Raw genomic sequence first — 19,090 nt, forward strand, 5'->3', positions numbered from 1 at the left:
ACTCAACACTGGCATCTTCCACAAACCCAGTGACTCCCACAGCTACCTGGACTACACCTCCTCCCACCCTACCTCCGGTAAAAATGCTATCCCTTATTCCCAATTCCTCCACCTCCACCGCATCTGCTCCCAGGAGAACCAGTTCCACCACAGAACACACCAGATGGTCTCCTTCTTTAAAGACTGCAATTTTCCCTCCCACATGGTTGATGATACCCTGCAGCGCATCTCATCCACTTCCCACACCTCGAACCCCACTCCTCCAACTACAACAAGGACAGAACCCCCGCCCCCCGGTGCACCTTGCACCCCACCAACCTCTGTATACATTGCATCATCCTCTGCCATTTCCGCCACCAACAACAGGACCCCATCACCAGACATATATTTCCATCCCCACCCCTATCCGATTTCCGTAAAGACTATTACCTCTGCGACTCCCTTGTCAGGTCCATCACTCCCACCAAACCACCTCCCCCTGCCACTGCAGGAATTGCAAAACCTGCGCACAAACTTCACCCCTCACCTCTGTCCAAGGCCCCAAAGGAGCCTTCCACATCCATCAGGGTTTTACCTGCACTTCCATATATGTCATTTACTGTATCTGTTGTTCCTGATGTGGTCTCCTCGACATTGGGGAGACAGGACTCCTACTTGCAGAGTGCTTCAGAGAACATCTCCAGGACACCAGCACCAACCAACCCCACCGCCCTGTAACTGACCACTTCAACTCCCCCTCCCAATCCGCCAAGGACATGCAGGTCCTGGGCTCCTCCATCTCTACTCGCTAACCACCCCGTGCCTGGAGGAAGAAAGCCTCATCTTCTGCCTAGGGACCCTCAACCCCACAGCATCAATGTGGATTTCACCAGTTTCCTCATTCCCCCTCCCCCCACCTTATCCCAGTTCCAACCTTCCAGCTTTAGACCGTCCCCATGACCTGTCCCATCTGTCCATCATCCTTCCCACCTATCTACACCACCCTCCCCTCTGACATATTAACTTTACCCCCACCTCCATGCACCTATTACCCTCCAGCTGCCTTCCCCCAGCCCCACCCCCTCCCATTTATCTCTCCACTCCTGAGGCTCTCAGCCTCATTCCTGATGAAGGGTTTTTGCCTGGAATGTTGATTTTCCTTCTCCGAGGATGCTGCTTGACCTGCTGTGCTTTTCCAGCACCATATAAATATCGTGTAGGTCTCTTGCCTACATAATGCGGCAGGAAACTATGTTGCACACATTAGACAAAAGCTGACCCATCTAAAGTACTCGGACTATAGTATTTCCAGTCAATATTTGGAAAGTTAAAGACCTCCATAACAACTATCCTGTTACTCTCGCTCCTATCCAGAATTATCTTTGCTATTCTTTCCTCTACATCTCTGGAAGTATTCGGAGGCCTATAGAAAACTCCCTACAGGGTGACCTCTTCTTTCCTGTTTCTAACTTCAGCCCATACTACCTCAATAGACGAGTCCTCAAATATCCTTTCTGCCACTGTAATACTGTCCTCGACTAATAATGCCACACCTCCCCCTCTTTTGCCATGTTTTCTCTTCTTACTGAAACATCTAAATCCTGGAACCTGCAACAACCATTCCTGTCACATTTCAACTCCCCCTCCCACTCTGCCGAGGATATGGAGGTGCTGGGCCTCCTCCACCGCCGCTCCCTCACCACCAGGTGCCTGGAGGAAGAACGCCTCATCTTCCGCCTCGGAACACTTCAACCCCAGGGCATCAATGTGGATTTTAACAGTTTCCTCATTTCCCCTTCCCCCACCTCATCCTCGCTTCTAACCTCCAGCAACTCGATCCCTGACCTGTCCGGACTTGTCCGACCTGCCCAGCTCGTTTTCCACCTATCCACTCCACCCTCTCCTCCCTGACCTATCACCTTCATCTCCTTCCCCACTGACCTATTGTACTCTATGCTACTCTCTCTCCACCCCCACCCTCCTCTAGCTTATCTCTCCACGCTTCAGGCCCTCTGCCTTTATTCCTGATGAAGGGCTTTTGCCCGAAACGTCGATTTTGCCTGTCCTCGGATGCTGCCTGAATTGCTGTGCTCTTCCAGCACCACTGATCCAGAATCTGGTTTCCAGCATCTGCAGTCATTGTTTTTATCTCCTGACTATTCTTACTCCTGTGTCTAATTAACTAGCCCATTAAGCACAAACCAATGCATTGTACTTTACCTCCAGCCATCACCATAATCCAGACCAGTGTCTAATTTTACTTCAGGTTTGGGAGGTTACATGCTATAACACTTTTTTCATGTAATTGATTACAGGATTTCAAAATTTCTCTCGTGATCCTTCATGACATGGTCACAGCAGCTAACTTGCAATCACACACTAAGCATTTAGTAATATAAATAACTCTCTCAGCAATTTAAAATCTTGTCGATATTTCCCTTTCTCAATGGAATTGTATATGAAAGGGATCTGGAATGCTGCTTTTAAAATAGGACCTACTGCCAAAGGTTGACACACAGGAAGAGACCAGCACACTCTAGCTCAGAAAAGGAAATTGATTTTTACTTTGGGACTAAGGATGTGTGCTCATTTGTGAAATTCACTGTGTGCAGGATATGAAAATTAATTCCTTGGTAAGGGGATCTCCTGTGGGGTTTGTGATTCACATCCGGTTTGTCAAAGCCTTGAGAAGTGAGAATATCTTGTCAAAAGTAAGCTCAAGAAGCAGCACCTCTTACAGTTAGGGCCTATTGAATTTGGCAATTTCCTTTAGTTTTAATTTTTGTTTTTACCATGTCTTGAGCTTGTTTTTTTTTTCAAATTTCAGACAGAGACATCATTCATTCTACTATTCAAACCTGGGCTTTGTTTATTCATTAAAATCATTACCACTTCCTTTTTTTTTGCCTTTTTGTTACATGTCAAACAGGAAAAGTTATAATGGGGAGTAAAGAGATGGCAGATCAATTGATTTAGTTTTGTTCCGTCTTCTCAAATAAGAATGTAAATAATATCCTAAAAATGTTTGATTGTCTAGTGAGTGGGAGGAACTGCAGGAATTCCATATTAGTATGGAAATGGAGTTGTGGAAATTGATGGTATTAAAGGCTGATAAATCCCCAGAGCCAGATTTCCTACCAGAATAATTGGAAGTGGTGCTAGAAACAGTGGAACCGGTGGTCACCTTTCAAGATTCTATTGACTCTGACTCTGGACCAGATCCTATGAATTGAAGGTAAGCTAATGTAATCCCACAATTTTAAAAAGATGATATAGGGAAAACAGAATTATAGATCAGTCAGCCTGACATGGGTAATGGGCAAAATGTTGGAGTCCATTAGAAACTATTTAATAGCAGAGCAGTTGGAAAACAGTGAACTAGATCGGACAGAGTCAGCATGCATTGACAAAAGGGAAATCGTGCTTGACAAATCAATTAAAATTTTCAAGGATGTAATTAGCAGAATTGATGAGCAGGAAGCAATGAATGGGATTTATTTGAACTTTCAGAAAGCTTTCAGTGAGGTCCCACGTAAGAGATTAGCATTACAGTTCTAGCTCTTCGGTTTGGGGGTAGTGTATGAGGTCTTTTTCATGAGTAGCAGGCACTGTCTCGTGAAGTATCATAGGAGCCGTTACTTGAACCCCAATTATTTACAAAATGTATTTAATGATTTAGGTGAAAGAATTAAATGGATTATTTCTACATTTGTAGACGATACAAAGCTGTGATGAGGATGCAAAGGTGGTTCAGTGAGTGAGTGGTGAATGCATGTAGCTGCAGTACAATATGGATAAATGTGAAGTTATTCACTTTGGTAAGAAAGACAGGAGTGCATATTATCTGAATGGTGATAAATTGGGGAAGTGGGAAGTCCAATGAGACTCTGGTGTCTTTGTACATCAGTCACTGAAAGTAAGCGTGCAGGTGCACCAAGTGGTGAAGAAGGCACATGGTACGTTGGCCTTCATAGTGAGAGGATTAGAATGCAGGAGCAGGGATGTCATGCTGCAATTGTACAGGGCCTTGGTGCAATCACATCTGGAGTATTGTGTGCAGTTTTGATCTCATTATCTGAGGGTGTTCAGGCTGTGGAGAGAGTATAATAAAGATTTACTATCTTGATTCCTAGGATGTCAGGAATGACACATGAAGAAAGAGTGGATCAATAAGGGCACCATCTACTGGAGTTTAGAAGCATTGGGAAGGATTTCATAGAAACCAAGAATATTCTAGCAGTAGATGTCACTGGTGACTGTGGTGTCCAGAACCAGAGGTCATTGAAAAATATGAGGTAGACCATTGAGGGCTGAGATGAGGAGAAATTTCTTCACCAGAGTGTGATGAGCCTCTGGAATTCTCTGCTACAGAAAACAGTTGAAGCCAAAATGTTGAATGTTTTGAAAAAGGAGTCAGATACAATTCTTGGGGGTTGAAGAGATCAAAGGACATGGGGAGAAAACAAGAACAGGGTACTCAGTTGGATGATCAGCTATGATCACATTGAATGGTGAAGCAGGTTTGAATGGCCTGCTCTTGCTCATATTTTCTAGTTATCTTTGTCATTTAATCTTGCCTGCCCTCCATAACAACACATAAGCAAAATACTCCAGATGCTGGAAATCTGAAACAGCAACAAAAAGTTGGAAAATCTCAGCAGGTCTGGCAACATCTGTGGTGAGAAACGAGAAGCATTTCAGATTGATGACCTATTTGGCCCATCCTCAACTTATCCCAGATCCTCTTTTATTTTTTGTTCCTCCCTCTCCCTCCTTTATTTTCTTCCTCCCAATTTCACACTCTCGCGCGCTGTGTCTCGCGCACTCTCTTTTCCCTAACACCCTGCCCAAGCCTCCTCAAAACCCATCAGGTTACTGTTCTCCTTTTTAGTTCTGTAGAAGTAAGATTCCATTTGAAAAGATAACTCTCGCTCTCTCTTACATTTTATTTGGTGTTAAAGAGAAAGATCAGGATTTGGGGGTGGGAGGGGGGGTTACAACTTGTAGCTATCAGTAGAAAATTCATATTTTTGTTTGATATTTTGTGTTCCAAACATATTGGAGATTTTTGTGGAAATGCCCAGTTTATGTCAGATTTCCTGAGTGTCATGAGTTGGAAATCTGGTCTTCCTTTCACTTCAAGTTTTCTTTGAGATGTTCTTTAATATGATTTCAGTACTTGATGTGGCTGGCTCATTTGATGGTCTGCTGTGCTTGTTATTGGGTCTTTATAAAATATGTGTGCTCACACATTTATAAAGCAGTCGAACCTTTTCAGAGAGGTATCAAGTAAGCTGAAGTACAGCTTGTGGTCTTCATTTTTAAATGTTTTCATTTTGCCCACTCCTTTCTAAACAAAAGTTCAGTCTGTTCAAACATGAAGCGTGAGCCAGCCATCTGGGAGTGAGGGATTAGAAAGAGTGTTTGCACATAATTTTCTTGAGGACCTCAGTCTCTGGTTGGCTGACAGATGAGTGTTGGAGTAATCTCAGTCAGATTTTACCAAGTGTTGTTAACTTCTTTACTGGCTGACAGGTCATGTAATTGTAGCTGTGAGCTAACTCTCATTTATTTTTCGGCCCACCCCCCCACGCCCTTCTCCAGATGTGCAAAGCAATAACATGCAGTATCTAGTCTTCAATCTGGCCAGACAACATAATTAAATTGCAGGCTCCAAGACTAAGGGCAGTTTTATGTCAAGGTTGTCTCACTGTTTAGATCCCACTAGACTCTCATCAGCTGTATCTCCCTAGATCTAAATTTTGAGGATGTATCCTTTTATTTGGAATGATTTATCTTAACAGCATGGTATTAGATTGCTGGCTTTTGATTTATAAATAGATCGGTTCTGTCCTGCTTGTACATAATCCAAAAAAATAGAACGTGTCACATTCTGTATGACCCAGACAATCAATTTATCCATGTATAATTTCAGTTACATCACACTGTAAATTTTTGCTGTAAATTCTGTGTTAGGATTGAGCCCTCCACTATCACCTGATGAAGGAGCGATGCTCTGAAAGCTAGTGTGCTTCCAATTAAACCTGTTGGACTATATCCTGGTGTTGTGATTTTTAACTTTGTATGACCCAAGAGTACAAATACTCCCGTCATCTCTGAGCATAGTTAGCTATCTCGGCTCGTTTTTGCTGCTCAAGGTATTTTCTTGTGTATAATTCAGAAGAATATAATATTTTTGCATGCTGACAATTTCAGGCATAGTGTCTTCTGAGAGCCACAGACCATGCGTGACCTTGGAGTGTCATGTGAACCATATGGTTAAGAGCTCACCTGGTGAATTATCTGTCTTGAGTTTTGACCTTTTGTGGCATTCTTGCCTCCTTTGATTCAAGATCCTTACTCTAGAATACTGAATGTGATTTAATGTGTCTTCATCTTGATGCTTATTATTTCTTTTGACAAAAAGAGATGTGAAGATGATTCCAGCCCATTTCAGTCTAGGATGATATTAAACATTGACATCCAATCTTCAGAGATGAGAACTAATGGTGCTTCTGTCTTTGGGGAAATCAATGATAAGTTGATAAGTTCTTTAATCAACTGCTGTGGATTGTATTATAGCAGTGCCTTTAGGTGTACGTACAGTGTGTACTGTATACATGCTAGTGCATATTTGATACAACTTTTGGCTCTGGACCAGACCTTTGGTAGAACTCAGGAATAGGGAAGGTGAAATCATAATGCTGGGGGTATACTACAAACCTCCCAACAGCCAGCAGGAGATAGAGGAGAGAATGTGTAGACAGATCTTGGAATGATGTAAAAACAGAAGTGTGGTTGTGGGTGATTTTAACTTTCCCTATATTGAGTGGGACTCACTAGTTAGGGGCTTGGATGGGGCAGAATTTGTAAGGGCCATTCAAGAAGGATTCTTGACACAAAATATAAACAGTCCAACCAGGGAAGGGGTCATACTGGGCCTTGTTTTGGGAAATGAGCCCGGCCAGGTGAAGTGAAGTTTCAGTGGGAGAGCACTTTGGGACTAGTGACCATAAGACCATAAGTTTTAAGATATTCATGGATAGGGAAAACAGCAGTCCTCGGGTGAAGGTGTTAAATTGTGGGAAGGTGAACTACAACAATATTAGGCAGGAACTGGAGAATTTTGATGGAGGCAGCTGTTTGAGAGTAAATCGACATGGGACATGTGGGAATATTTCAAATGGCAGTTGATAAGAGTTCAAGACTGGAACATTCCTGTGGGAATAAAGGGTAGGTATGGCAAGTTATGTGAACATTGGATGACCAGGGATGTTATGACTTTGGTCAAAAAGGAAACAAAAGTAAAGTCTAGGAGGGTGAAGCCCTTGAAGAAAATAAGGAAAGTAGGAAAGAACTTAAACAAGGAATTAGAAGGCTGAAACGAGTCATGAAAAGTCATTAGCAAACATGATTAAGGAGAATCCAAAGTCTTTTTATGCATATAAAAAGCGAGAGGGTAGCCAGGGAAAGGGTTGATCCACACAAAGGCAAAGGAGAGAATCTCCATGTGGAGCCAGAAGAGGTAGGTGAAGTCCCAAACAAATACTTCATGTCAGTATTCACCAAAGAGAAGAAATTGGCGGAATAAGTCTCCGGGTCCTAATGGGATCCATCCCAGAATAATGAAGGAGGTAAGAGAACAAATTGTTGGAGTGTTGACAGACATCTTTGTATCTTCTTTGGCCACAGGTGAGGTCCCAGAGGACTGAAGAATAGCCAATATTGTCCCATTGTTTAAGAAGAGTAGCAGGGATAATCCAGGAAATTACAGACCTGTGAGCCTCACGTTGGTGGTAGGAAAATTATTGGAAAAGGTTCTCAAGAACAACATCTTTACACATTTAGAAATAAACAGACGTATTAGCAATAGACAGCATGGTTTTGTATGGGGAGGTCATGCCTCACTAACTTAATCGACTTTTCTGAGGAGGTGATGAAGATGATTGAGGGGAAAGTGGTAATGTTGTCTACATGAAATTCAGTGAAGCCTTTGACAAGGTCCCTTGTGGCAGACTGGTACTAAAAGTGAAATCACCTGGTAGAAGGGTGAACCAGCAAGATGGATACAAAACTAGCTTATCAAACTCTGTAACATGTCGCCAGAGGAGATGGTGGAAACAGACACAATAGCAGCATTCAAGAAGCACCTAGACAAACACACAAATAGGAAGGGAATAGGGGGATACAGATCCTGTAAGCAAAGATAGTTTTAGTAAGGACGGGCAAAATGTGTCGGCGCAGGCTTGGAGAGCTGAAGGGCTTGTTCCTGAGCTGTATTGTTCTGTTCTTCTTGTTTGTTTTTTGACACCTGGGTTCAAATCAGCATTCTCGGGCATTTCTTTTCATTTGTTCATGGCTGGGCCAGCATTTATAACCCAGCCCTAATTGATCCATAACACTAGCTTTTAATTCTAAATTTTCATTGGTTTAGATTTTATCATCTGCCATGGTGGAATTCAAACCCATGTTCTTCCAGCAATCTAGCCTGAACGTTGGTCTGGTGATAATATCACTACATCCCCTTGGTCTGCTGGTTCTTCGCTCAGTTTTATTTTTGTTTGTTGCTCCTAGTTGACTACTGCTTAAAAGGCATCTGTTTGAATTATTTTTAAAGTTCATAGTTTGTTTCACTAAAACATGAGCTTCTTTCTCAAGGCTATGGTTAACAAGCTATCTCCTACTGAGACATACGGTGAGTTGGAGTGTCATGGGTTGAATCACATAATCAATCTTTACTACTGTCAAATCCACTTTTTCCAAATGCACAGATATATTAAAAACCTCTGATATTCCTTCTTCAGTATTGACCAGTGTGGCAGGTAAAAAAAGAATCAGGCCTGGAACCAGTTTCAGTGTGCTCCTTGTCTGTAGATTGTTCCTGATCAGCAGTCAGCAACTCTTAACTGTCCCAATGGTCTGGTGTTCAAAATTTAAGAAGATGTTTGCCAAGTTTGTGTGTGCTCTGTAATGTGGAGCCTCATCTGTTTCATGTCCTTTCCTGGGCTCATTCAAATGTCCTACGAGCAAGCAGGGTAACTTGCATGGCTTTGTTCTATGACCTTGATGTCAACTTTCATCAAAATAGTTTTCCCTCAAGTTGTCTACTTGAATTTAGCAAGAAAAACCGGGGCTTGTTTTATTGCTGCATTAAGAATAGTGCAAGTTCTGCTGTGTTGCAATCAATTTTTCTACCTTCTTCATTCTGTCCACATTAATTTCCCTTTTTATTTGGTCTGCCCTCCCTGTTCTACCACCTGTCAAGGTCCAGCTGGACAGATGAATTGGTGACCAACTCTCAGATCTTCGCTGCTGTTACTCAGCAATAGAGAAGACCCAGGTCAATTGACCTCCACCCTTCAGGTTAAATTAAGCCATGTGGCTTTTGACATCATGGCATCCAAGCTTCAAAAGTGTATTGCTATTATGTTGTCCTGGTGGATAGCCAGGCCTGCTTTGGTGTATTTTATATGCCTGCAATGATTAATGAACGTATGCTTTCATTCTAGGTAATCTGTTTCCAACCCTTGGTGACGTTCACCTAGCGCCCTTTACAGATGAGCAGCTTTACATGGAACAGTTCACAAAAGCAAACTTCTGGTATGGTGGTTGTTCTGCTTTGGTGGGGAGGGGTGTCTTCAGACGTGTGGGAGGACAGTTTTTGAGGCAGAACAATGTGTTCCCCATCTGAGTAATTATTAACTGAAAGCTCTTCAGAAAGCACTTGTTTCATATTGTGAGTAAAATGTGTTAAAACAAGTGGCCTTAAATATTTAAAATGCTTTATACCAGAGCTGTTTCAATGCAGAAAGAATTCAGTGTTCAGCTTCTTTGGGAGCAAACAAATCCTGTGCATTTAAGCCGACACTGACTCCTTGCAAGCTCCCTACAGCAGATCTAACATTTCTTATAACTGTGCTGCACTTTTTTAAACTTAAATTCTAAATCTGTAAAAATTACTCTGATCTTGCCAACGCTGATCTCATTTAACGCACTCCCTGTGCAATGTAACCTGTATGCCTCTGTTAGAAATCACACAACACCAGGTATAATACAACAAATTTATTTAGAAGCAATATCCTTCGGAGCGCTGCTCCTTCATCAGGTGGTTGTGTAAGTCTTTTTTGATCTGTACATGCTTGCTTACTGTGATCTGCTTGTAAGCTAAGCTTTTCACTGTACCTCAGTACATATGATATTAGATCAGTCCATCAATCAATCCTGCAATTCTCCATCTGAGTATAGCATCCATACCCTAACTGTCCAGCCATGTCCTTTCAATATCTATTTAAATGTGTCTTTTTGGATTTGTCTTTAAAAGCTTCCTTTTAAATTTCACTCTGGATCAGTGTTTTTTTTTCTTTTTTTCTCTCTCCTAAGCTTCAGTCTGCACTATATTTTATTCATGATTTCAACAGAAGTATTGCTAATCTTAAGGTGGCAGTGAACCACCTTGAGCTGCTTTATTCCATGTGGTGTAGATACACCTGATGATGCTGGGGAAGACGTTCCAAGTTTTTTTAATTCAGCGATAGTAATGAAGTGGTGATTACAGTTCCAAATCAGGAAAGGTGTGAGAGTTGAAATGAAACTTGCAAGTAGGCGCTGGTGTTCTCGTGCATCTGTTGCCCTTCTACATCCTAAGCAGTAAAAGTCAGCAGTTTAGAAATGGCTGTCAAGGAGGTTTGGCGAGTTGCTGCACTACTTTATAATTGGTACACCTTACTGCCACTGTGTACCAGTGGTAGAGGGAGTGAATGTTTAATGTGATGGACAGGATGCCAGCCAAGCAGGTTCTTTGCCCTGAATGGTGTCAAGCTTCTGGAGTATTGTTGGAGCTGCATTCAATCATGCAATGAAAAATATTCCATTGTACTCCTGGTTTGTGCTTTTGTACATGGTGAAACGTGTCATAGTCATTGAGTTATACAGCACGGAAACAGACCTTTCAGCCCAACTCATCTGTGCCAACCAGGAACCCTAAATTGAAGTAGTCCCATTTGGCCCATATCACTCTCAACCTTTCCAATTGATGTACCATCCAGATGCCTTTTAAATGTTGTAATTGTAGCAGTCTCCACCACCACCTCTGGCAGCTTGTTCCATATATGCACCACTCTCTGCGTGAAAAAGTTACCCTTCTGGTCTCTTTTAAATCTTATCTCTTTTAAATCTTCCCCCTCTCACCTTAAACCTATGCCCTGTAGTTTTGGACTCCCCTTCTTTTGTCAGTTGTCATTGCCAGGTACTTGTGTGACACCAATATTACTTGCCATTTATAAATCCAAATCTGCCCAGGTCTTCCTGGTGTGGGAACAGATCCCTTCAACATCTGTTGCAACTCATTGTATAGTAAAACCTGTTTAAGCATGCACCAGCTGAAATAAATGCCTGTTTCCTGACCCAAATATACAAGATGCAGTCTGAAACCACTTATATTTGTAAAATCCATGTCAGCAAATGATGTTCACAAAGGGATGTATTTCACAGGTTTCTTTATACAATATTCCTGATGTGATCTGGGACTATTTTTACAACATTGTTTATTCTCCCAACTCCCTCTTTCTACCACTACTGCCCTCAGTAATTTGAGATGTATATTTGGGTCTCTAGAAATATATTTGTCTACACTGTTCTGCTGGAGCTGGAATTCTGTCACTTGGTTAAAAATAAATGTAATACTTTTGGCAGGTGATGCCACTGAAGTCCTAAATTGTCAACAGCTAGTGCTGTTGTGCTTTTCCAGTTTCTTTAGAAATGTTGCTGGCTGCCACTCAGTCAGTACAGGGAACTGAAGAACAGACCTACTTCCCTTAATTCCATTGCACTGAGATGGGATGTTTCTGAGAGTAGTCCACACAAGCAAGATGCAATGAGAACTGCACTGGAACTTAGAGTTGCACGAGTATTTAACGAGACGCTTCTCTGCAGTTTGCCCTGATTATGGGAAAGTTATCCTCTTTTCTGGCACTGTTGAGACCCAAATCTTTATGGAATGTCGTAAATGTGGACCAGTCCAAGCATTGAACTGACCACAAGCTATTTTTATGGTTGTCTTGATCTCCATTGTATAAATAATTCTGGCCCTGTTGACATTACAGTTTGGGCTGTAACAAAGCTTTTTGTTGTTTGTGAACTTTGCCAATTCGTGCATTTGCTATTTTTTCTTGTTACTAGCTCCATTTTGAACCTGACATCTTACTGGGTGATTTTGTTTTATTTTAACTTTGAGGTGAATCCAGTTCTGCTTTTTCTTTTTTGTTTCTTGTGACTAACTGGCATATCTTGTGCTTGATACCAGGTATCAGCCATCTTTCCACGGTGTGGATTTATCAGCCCTCCGAGGTGCAGCAGTAGATGAATACTTCAAGCAGCCTATTGTGGTGAGTGTGTTGCAAGCATTACTAATGTATGCTAATTTAAAATCAATTTAATTGTGCACCATAAATTTTTGTTCACCTGTGTTGCTGGGAGAATTTCAAGGATTGAATATTAAATCTGAAGATACAGGTCAGGAATTGACCACCTAGTTTTTGGATAAAGGATACTTTTGGTTTTTGGATCCACTGTAGTTGGTTTGCACCCTTTTTTTGAGGGAGGGTAGCTGGTAGAGAGAGAAAAGAAAATCACTAAACCAAATAGGCCGAAAAGCGAAGATTTTCTTATCAAAGATCCCAAATGGACCTGTAGATACACTGAATTCGGCCCTTTGGAAAATAAACTTCACTTTTAGGTCCATTTGAACCAACCAAAAAAATCTTATGTCCAAAAGACCAGATCTCAACATATCAACAGGTCTGTTCGGATCAACTTCCAAAATGACCTTCGGTTTTTTGATTTTCAGACTTAAGGAGAGTGGATACCTGATCTGTATTTGATGTATAACAGGCCAAAACCTGGATTGTGACAAATAGATTTGAGCTTGTGCGCTGGGGAAGAGAATGTCTTTATTGCTTTTATTCAGTGACCAGGGTTCTAAAATAAGCATATGGATATTTGAGTATGGATTGGATTGTATTTGGCTCTGTTACTCATGATGGTCAAACATTGTACAGAAGCAGCTGAGCTGCGATATGATTAGCCATTTGACTCCTTGCCAACATGTTTTGGTTTGTTCAAGATAACATGAAAGGAATTGACTGAAGAGTATGTGTTTACTTTTTTTAAAAAAAGTCGATGGTATAGGAAATTTCCACTTCTATCTAAGCCTGCAACTCATGCGAGGCAACTAAATGTATCTTAACTCCAGATTCTGTACTTATTTCCATTGTGTCCCTAGGTGTTGTGAAGGTGCAAGCTGCCTCTCTTTACAAGGGTTAGTGACTTATTTTACTGTGTTTTTAAGGACACATTTGATATCAGGATTCTAATGGCCAAGTCGGTGAAGTACACAGTGAACTTTCTAGAAGCCGAAGAGAATGATTTGCACCGGTAAGATGTCGAACTCAGAGTGCACAGTGCTGATGGAATACAAGTCCCAGAGAATCGTCACACAACTCCTGTGTCTGGGGCTGGAGTCACAATGAACAGGGCTGATGGAGCACCAGTCACACAGAATCGCCACACATCTCCTGTATTTATTGGGGCTGGAGTCAATTGGCTAAGATCAGGATTTGCTTGCAGGACTGCTAAATTTCCTGGTTATTTCAACAGCCAATCCATTAATGTTATTACAAGGGCGGAAGTACTGTAATTTCACGAAAATAACCCAGAAGGTATATCTTAAAACAAAATGATAGATGCAGTGAGGGTTATTTGGGCGACTTTTGTTTGCAGAAGGCCTGACCAGTTCGATTACTCTGCAGTCACTGGTAAGTTGATGTGAGAATGGAGATGGCTGAATCTTGTATCGTTGTATGTAAATGGGCATTTGTGATAATGTACAAGTTATTAGCTGTATAGTTTTTGCCAAACCAATGAGTTGTATAGCAAGCTTGGGTGAATAATGTTGAGTCAAGGAGTGCACATTGAATACTGTGACCTTTTTTCTGTCCTCTTTTACAAAACATGTGGAGGGGTGAGATTTTCGTGAAATTACAGTAGGTCTGCTCTGATCTACTTCTGCCTAGATCCACACTACATCCAGTGCCTGGTTAATGTAGCACATGGTGATGCTGGCCACACTCACCTCCAGTGTCAACCAGATGCTCTGCAGCCCTGAATCCTCAACTCCATGCTTTTTTTTTTTTGTTTTGCTGTGAACTCCTTCTCCAGTCACCTGAGATGATGGTTGTTTGTATCAATTGGAGAATGGTGGATATCAGGGAGTGACCACAGGCAATAATCAGTAGGGCTATACTTGCATCACAATTTGTGAGCAAAGAGCCTGGACTATTTCCCCACTGCTCCCAGATAACCCATATTCTTGGTTTAGGGTGAATTTTTTTTTAAAATTTTAATTTGTACTACACGTTCATGAGATGGCTTTGAAATATTTTTGCCACTCTGTAGCCATTGACAGCTGACCTGCATGCTCTTTAGCATTACAGTGATTGCACTAACAGCTCTGTTGTAGTCATGACAAGATGTAGGAATATTGTAATTGCTTACTGCCTGTAATTCTTCCGCTTAGTGGAAGTACAGCCAGCTATGCACTCTTGCATAAATGAAAGAATGCCTGGACCTTACTGCTGTTGCTGAGGTACCTTTTTTGTGCTACTGATCACTTAATGTACCATTTTTACATTGAATGCAGACAGCTGCAATGCTTCTGAAAACCATTTGTGCAATCAGCACTGAAAAAAAAATTAAATGTCACATCTTAATTAAAACCTGTTAATTAAGGTTAGTATCTAATGTCAGTATCTAATTATTGGAGTTTTAGGCAATTGCAGTGTATTGTCTGCAGTCTCCCCTGCAGCAGTTTCATTGCCAGGAGCAGCGAGGCTTAAGTAAGTGTGGAAAGGGGGAGGAAAGGTTTAGTGAGTGTTGAATGAAGGAGATTTGAAGGGTTTTTAAGCTAACTCTTACACCTTGGAGTTGATTTACTAATTCAAGGCTAGAGTGAAACTGCTCTCTAGAGTTACTTGGGTGGTTAAAGTTTGTGGTTCCTAACTTTCTTCTGTTTTGTGACAGCACTGAGGTACTGTGTGTGTGTGTGTGTGTGTGTGTGTGTGTGTGAGAGAGATTTAGGAAGCAGGATGTCCCTTGTGCACACTTCTAGAACTGTGACTATTTTTAGTAGTTTTAATATCAATTTGACATTATTCTCCCAAATGTCTTCACTGCTTTATTTATTATTACAGGATAGAAATTCCATTCAAGTTCCATATGTTACATTCAGGGTTAGTCCATGGTTTGGCATTCTGGTTCGATGTGGCCTTCATTGGTTCCCAGTGAGTATTTAAGTTCAAACTTGTATAAATTGCTGTTAATTTATTTGTTACGACAAGTGGCTTTAATATGTGTTATATAAGTATTGCTGGAACCATTTTGGTTTGCCTTTGTAGAAAGCAATAGACCAAACTGGAGTCTTAGGAGCAGAGCTAGGCCATTTTGGATCCTTTAGCCTGTTCTGCCATTCAGTTAGGGCATGGCTGATATGTGCCTTCTGACCACCTCCATTCTATAACTCTTAATTCCATGTATAGGACAATTCCATTAATTGCGATGAAGTTGTAACTCTGTTTAGAGGCCAGAGGCAAGACTGACAAGTGATAAGTAACATTACCAACCCCACATATGCCAGGCTATGACCATCATCACCAACAAGACATAATCTAAGCCACCCATTGACATTCAATGGTGTTACCATCATTGAATCCCCCATTGTCAACATCTTGGAAGTTATCACTGATCTGAAACTCAACTGGACTCACTGCATAAATGCAGTGACTACAAGAGCAAGGTCAGAGGCTAGGGATACTGCAGGGGGTAACTCACCTCCTGACACCCCAAAGCCTGTCTACCATCCATAAGGCACAAGTCAGGAGTGTGACGGAATACTCCCCACTTGCCTGAATGAGTGCAGCATCAACAACACTCAAAGCTTGGCACGATTCAGGACAAAGCTGCCAGCTTGATTGACACTGCATCCACTCCCTCCACCACCAACCCCATAGTGGCAGTTGTGTATGCATTGCAGAAATTCACCAAAGATCCTCAGACAGCACCTCCCAAGCCCATGACCACTTCCATCTAGAAGGACAAGAGCAGCAGATACATGAAAACACCACCACCTTCAAGCTCTCCTCCAAGTCACTCACCATCCTGACTTGGAAATATATCGCCATTCGTTCACTGTTGCTGGGTCAAAATTCTGAAATTCCCTCCCAAATGGCATTGGGTCAGCCCACAGAAGATGGACTGCAGCAGTTCTAGAAGGCAGCTCACTACCTTCTCAAAGGGCAAGTAGAGATGGGCCATAACTGCTGGCCAGCCAGCGATACCCAAGTCCCAGAAAATGGATAAATTTGTTTTTAAAATCTTGGAGCAGAAGGTGCTTTGTACATGGCTGCGGAAGGGATGGGCTTGCCTAATTCACACAGGTTTTTTTCTTTTGTCTGCAATGATACAAAATTTGAAAAAAATGAATCGATGAATGTGTCAATGCGAGTTCTAAACCTGAACAAAGGTTAGTGAGGTGGCTTAATGGTTAGCATTGCTGCCTCACAATGTCAAGGACTCGGTTCAATTCCAGCCTTAAGCAACTATCTGCGTGGAGTTTGCACATTCTCTGCATGGGTTTTCCCATGGTCCAAAGATGTGTAGGTTAGGTGGATTAGTCATGGTAAATTGCCCATCGTGTCCAAAGATGTGCAAGCCAGTTGGATTATGCAGGGATAGGGTAGGAAGTTAGGTCTGGGTGGAATGCTGTTCAGACGGTTGGTGTGGACTAGGTAGGCCAGTTGGCCTGCTTCCACGGAGTAGGGATTCTACGAATTCTAAAGGTTTTGTGTACTGAACTAATTTCAGTTTTGTTCTGGTGGTGTGTACTGACCTCATGTCCCTCTCTCAGAATGACGGTGTGGCTGTCAACTGCTCCGACAGAACCTTTGACCCATTGGTACCAAGTTCGCTGTTTGCTTCAATCGCCACTTTTCACCAAGGCAGGTGATACGCTGTCAGGGACTGTCATGCTGAATGCCAATAAAAGGTAAGATGGGCATGTATAATTGCAAAAAGTCCCAACAACTCCATTAAATCTGGAAATGCTGATCATATAAGTTTGAACTTCATTGTTTCTTGGTTGTTTTTTAATGAAAGGTATAAAATGATTTAAGAACAATATGTATTTATTTAGTGCTGTGACCTTAGTAAAGTATGCAAAGATCCTTTGCAGGAGCATAACAAAACATAATTTTGACATTGAGCTGTTCAAGAAACGATTACTGCAGAGGTAGCTTTTGAGAAGAAAGGGGTAGTGAGGTGGAATTTCAACAGAGAATGTTTGAGTTTGAAAGCAAGAAGACAAAATTAAAATGGAGATATTAGGTAGTGCTCAGAAATAGGGAGGGTAATGAGTCACTCATGAGAGTAGTTTATAGGCCTAATAGTAACCACATTTGTTGGACTAAGTATATAGGAAGAAATAAGGTGGGGGGGGCAACATGAGGGTCATTGATGATTAATGATTTTAATGTTCTTACAGATTTTATGAATCGGATCGACAAAGATAGCCTGGAATTGGAGTTCATAATTATCTTAGGAATAGTCTGTGGTTGGCTTGAAAACATGCCACTCTCAGAGCAGACTATTCTAGATCTGTATAACAAGTCAAGATCAATGAAGAGTTAGATTTATTTAATATTGTCACTTGTACCTAGTTACGGTGCAAAATGGATTACCTCATTAAAAAAGCCACACCTCTGAAGCAGTGATTACAGCATGATTGGACTTTGCTTTCACTTTGAAGGAGAGAAGAGTGTGGTTGTAAATTTAAAAGGGAAATTTATAAGGGCAGAATTGGCTAAAGTGAATTGATAAATTCGATTAAGGATTTGGTCAGTAGCATATTAGCATGAATAAAAGATTAGTTAATTAGGAATAGGCATTAATGGATCATTTTCAGGCTGGCAAGATGCAACAAATGGCATACCACAAGGGTCAGTGCTCAGGCTTTACTAGATTTACAATCTGTACCAACAGTTTAGATGAAGGGACAGAATGCATGGATGCTAAATTTGCTGAAGGCAAAGATAAGTAGGAAAGTAAATTGTAGGAATATGAGTCTGCCAAAGAACATGCTATATGTTTTTATGTAAAATTAGAATTTTAGCAGTAAAAGTAAGGGTCCACTTGTACGCAAGTAATATCTTGAAAAGATTTGAAAGGTTCCTTGTCCCATCAACTGAGTTACCACACTGGACACACTTCCTGCCAACTCCACCCCCAAAATGTATATCAAAAGGAGTCAAATAGTAACCTTTAGTATTGAAGTTTTTATATATTTTAAAAAAAAACAACAGGTTTGAACTGGGCTAGGTATCTGCCATTCCTTCTTGACAAAACATTGCCACATTAGAGGGTGGCAATAGTAAGGTAGAAGCCTTGACATCACTTGTTGATCTGTGCAGTCATGAGCTGAACAGTTGTCTTCAAGTTTGTGCTGTTCTGAGATTCTGTCAAATGAGTGAGTTTACACTGGGACAAGTTTGATTTCAGTGGCAAGTGGGGTGATGCAAGCAATTTGGATTTTTTGTGTTAACATATACATGAGATATCTGAAAATGATTTGTTTTGTTCAGGGAATCGACTTTTTTATACAAGGTTGCCTGTCATATGGTAGACAGGTAAAAAAAGGAAGATGCAATATTATGTGGGAAAGTGTGAACTACTTCACTTTGGCAGGAAGAATAGGAAAAACAGCTTATTATTTAAATGGAAGGAGATTCCATAAGTGCAAGAGGATCTAAATGTCCTGGTATGTGAGCCACAAAAAATTAGAATGCAGGTACAGCAAATAATTCAAGAGTGGGAGGAAACCGGAGCACCCGGAGGAAACCCACGCAGACACGGGGAGAACGTGCAAACTCCACAGTCAGTCGCCTGAAGCGGGAATTGAACCCGGGTCTCTGGCGCTGTGAGGCAGCAGTGCTAACTGCTGTGCCACCGTGCCGCCCATGTTGTCATTTATTGCAAGAGGAATAGAATATAAAAGTAGGGATGTTTT

At 41.5% G+C, this 19,090-nt stretch overlaps 1 protein-coding gene across 3 annotated transcripts in view; it reads left to right on the top strand.

Moving 5' to 3' along the window:
- The window catches only part of carm1 (coactivator-associated arginine methyltransferase 1), an 83,665-nt gene that overhangs the window by 42,013 nt on the left and 22,562 nt on the right, over window positions 1–19,090 (top strand). For all 3 annotated transcript variants that reach the window (XM_043694808.1, XM_043694809.1, XM_043694810.1), the window contains exons 7-11: window positions 9,489–9,579; window positions 12,281–12,362; window positions 13,325–13,410; window positions 15,225–15,314; window positions 16,937–17,074. In XM_043694808.1, the coding sequence (XP_043550743.1) occupies window positions 9,489–9,579; window positions 12,281–12,362; window positions 13,325–13,410; window positions 15,225–15,314; window positions 16,937–17,074 (487 nt within the window). The remainder of the gene's footprint in view (window positions 1–9,488; window positions 9,580–12,280; window positions 12,363–13,324; window positions 13,411–15,224; window positions 15,315–16,936; window positions 17,075–19,090) is intronic.

This window comes from Chiloscyllium plagiosum, chromosome 8, assembly GCF_004010195.1.
Source record: "Chiloscyllium plagiosum isolate BGI_BamShark_2017 chromosome 8, ASM401019v2, whole genome shotgun sequence".
Taxonomy (NCBI): Eukaryota; Metazoa; Chordata; class Chondrichthyes; order Orectolobiformes; family Hemiscylliidae; genus Chiloscyllium; species Chiloscyllium plagiosum.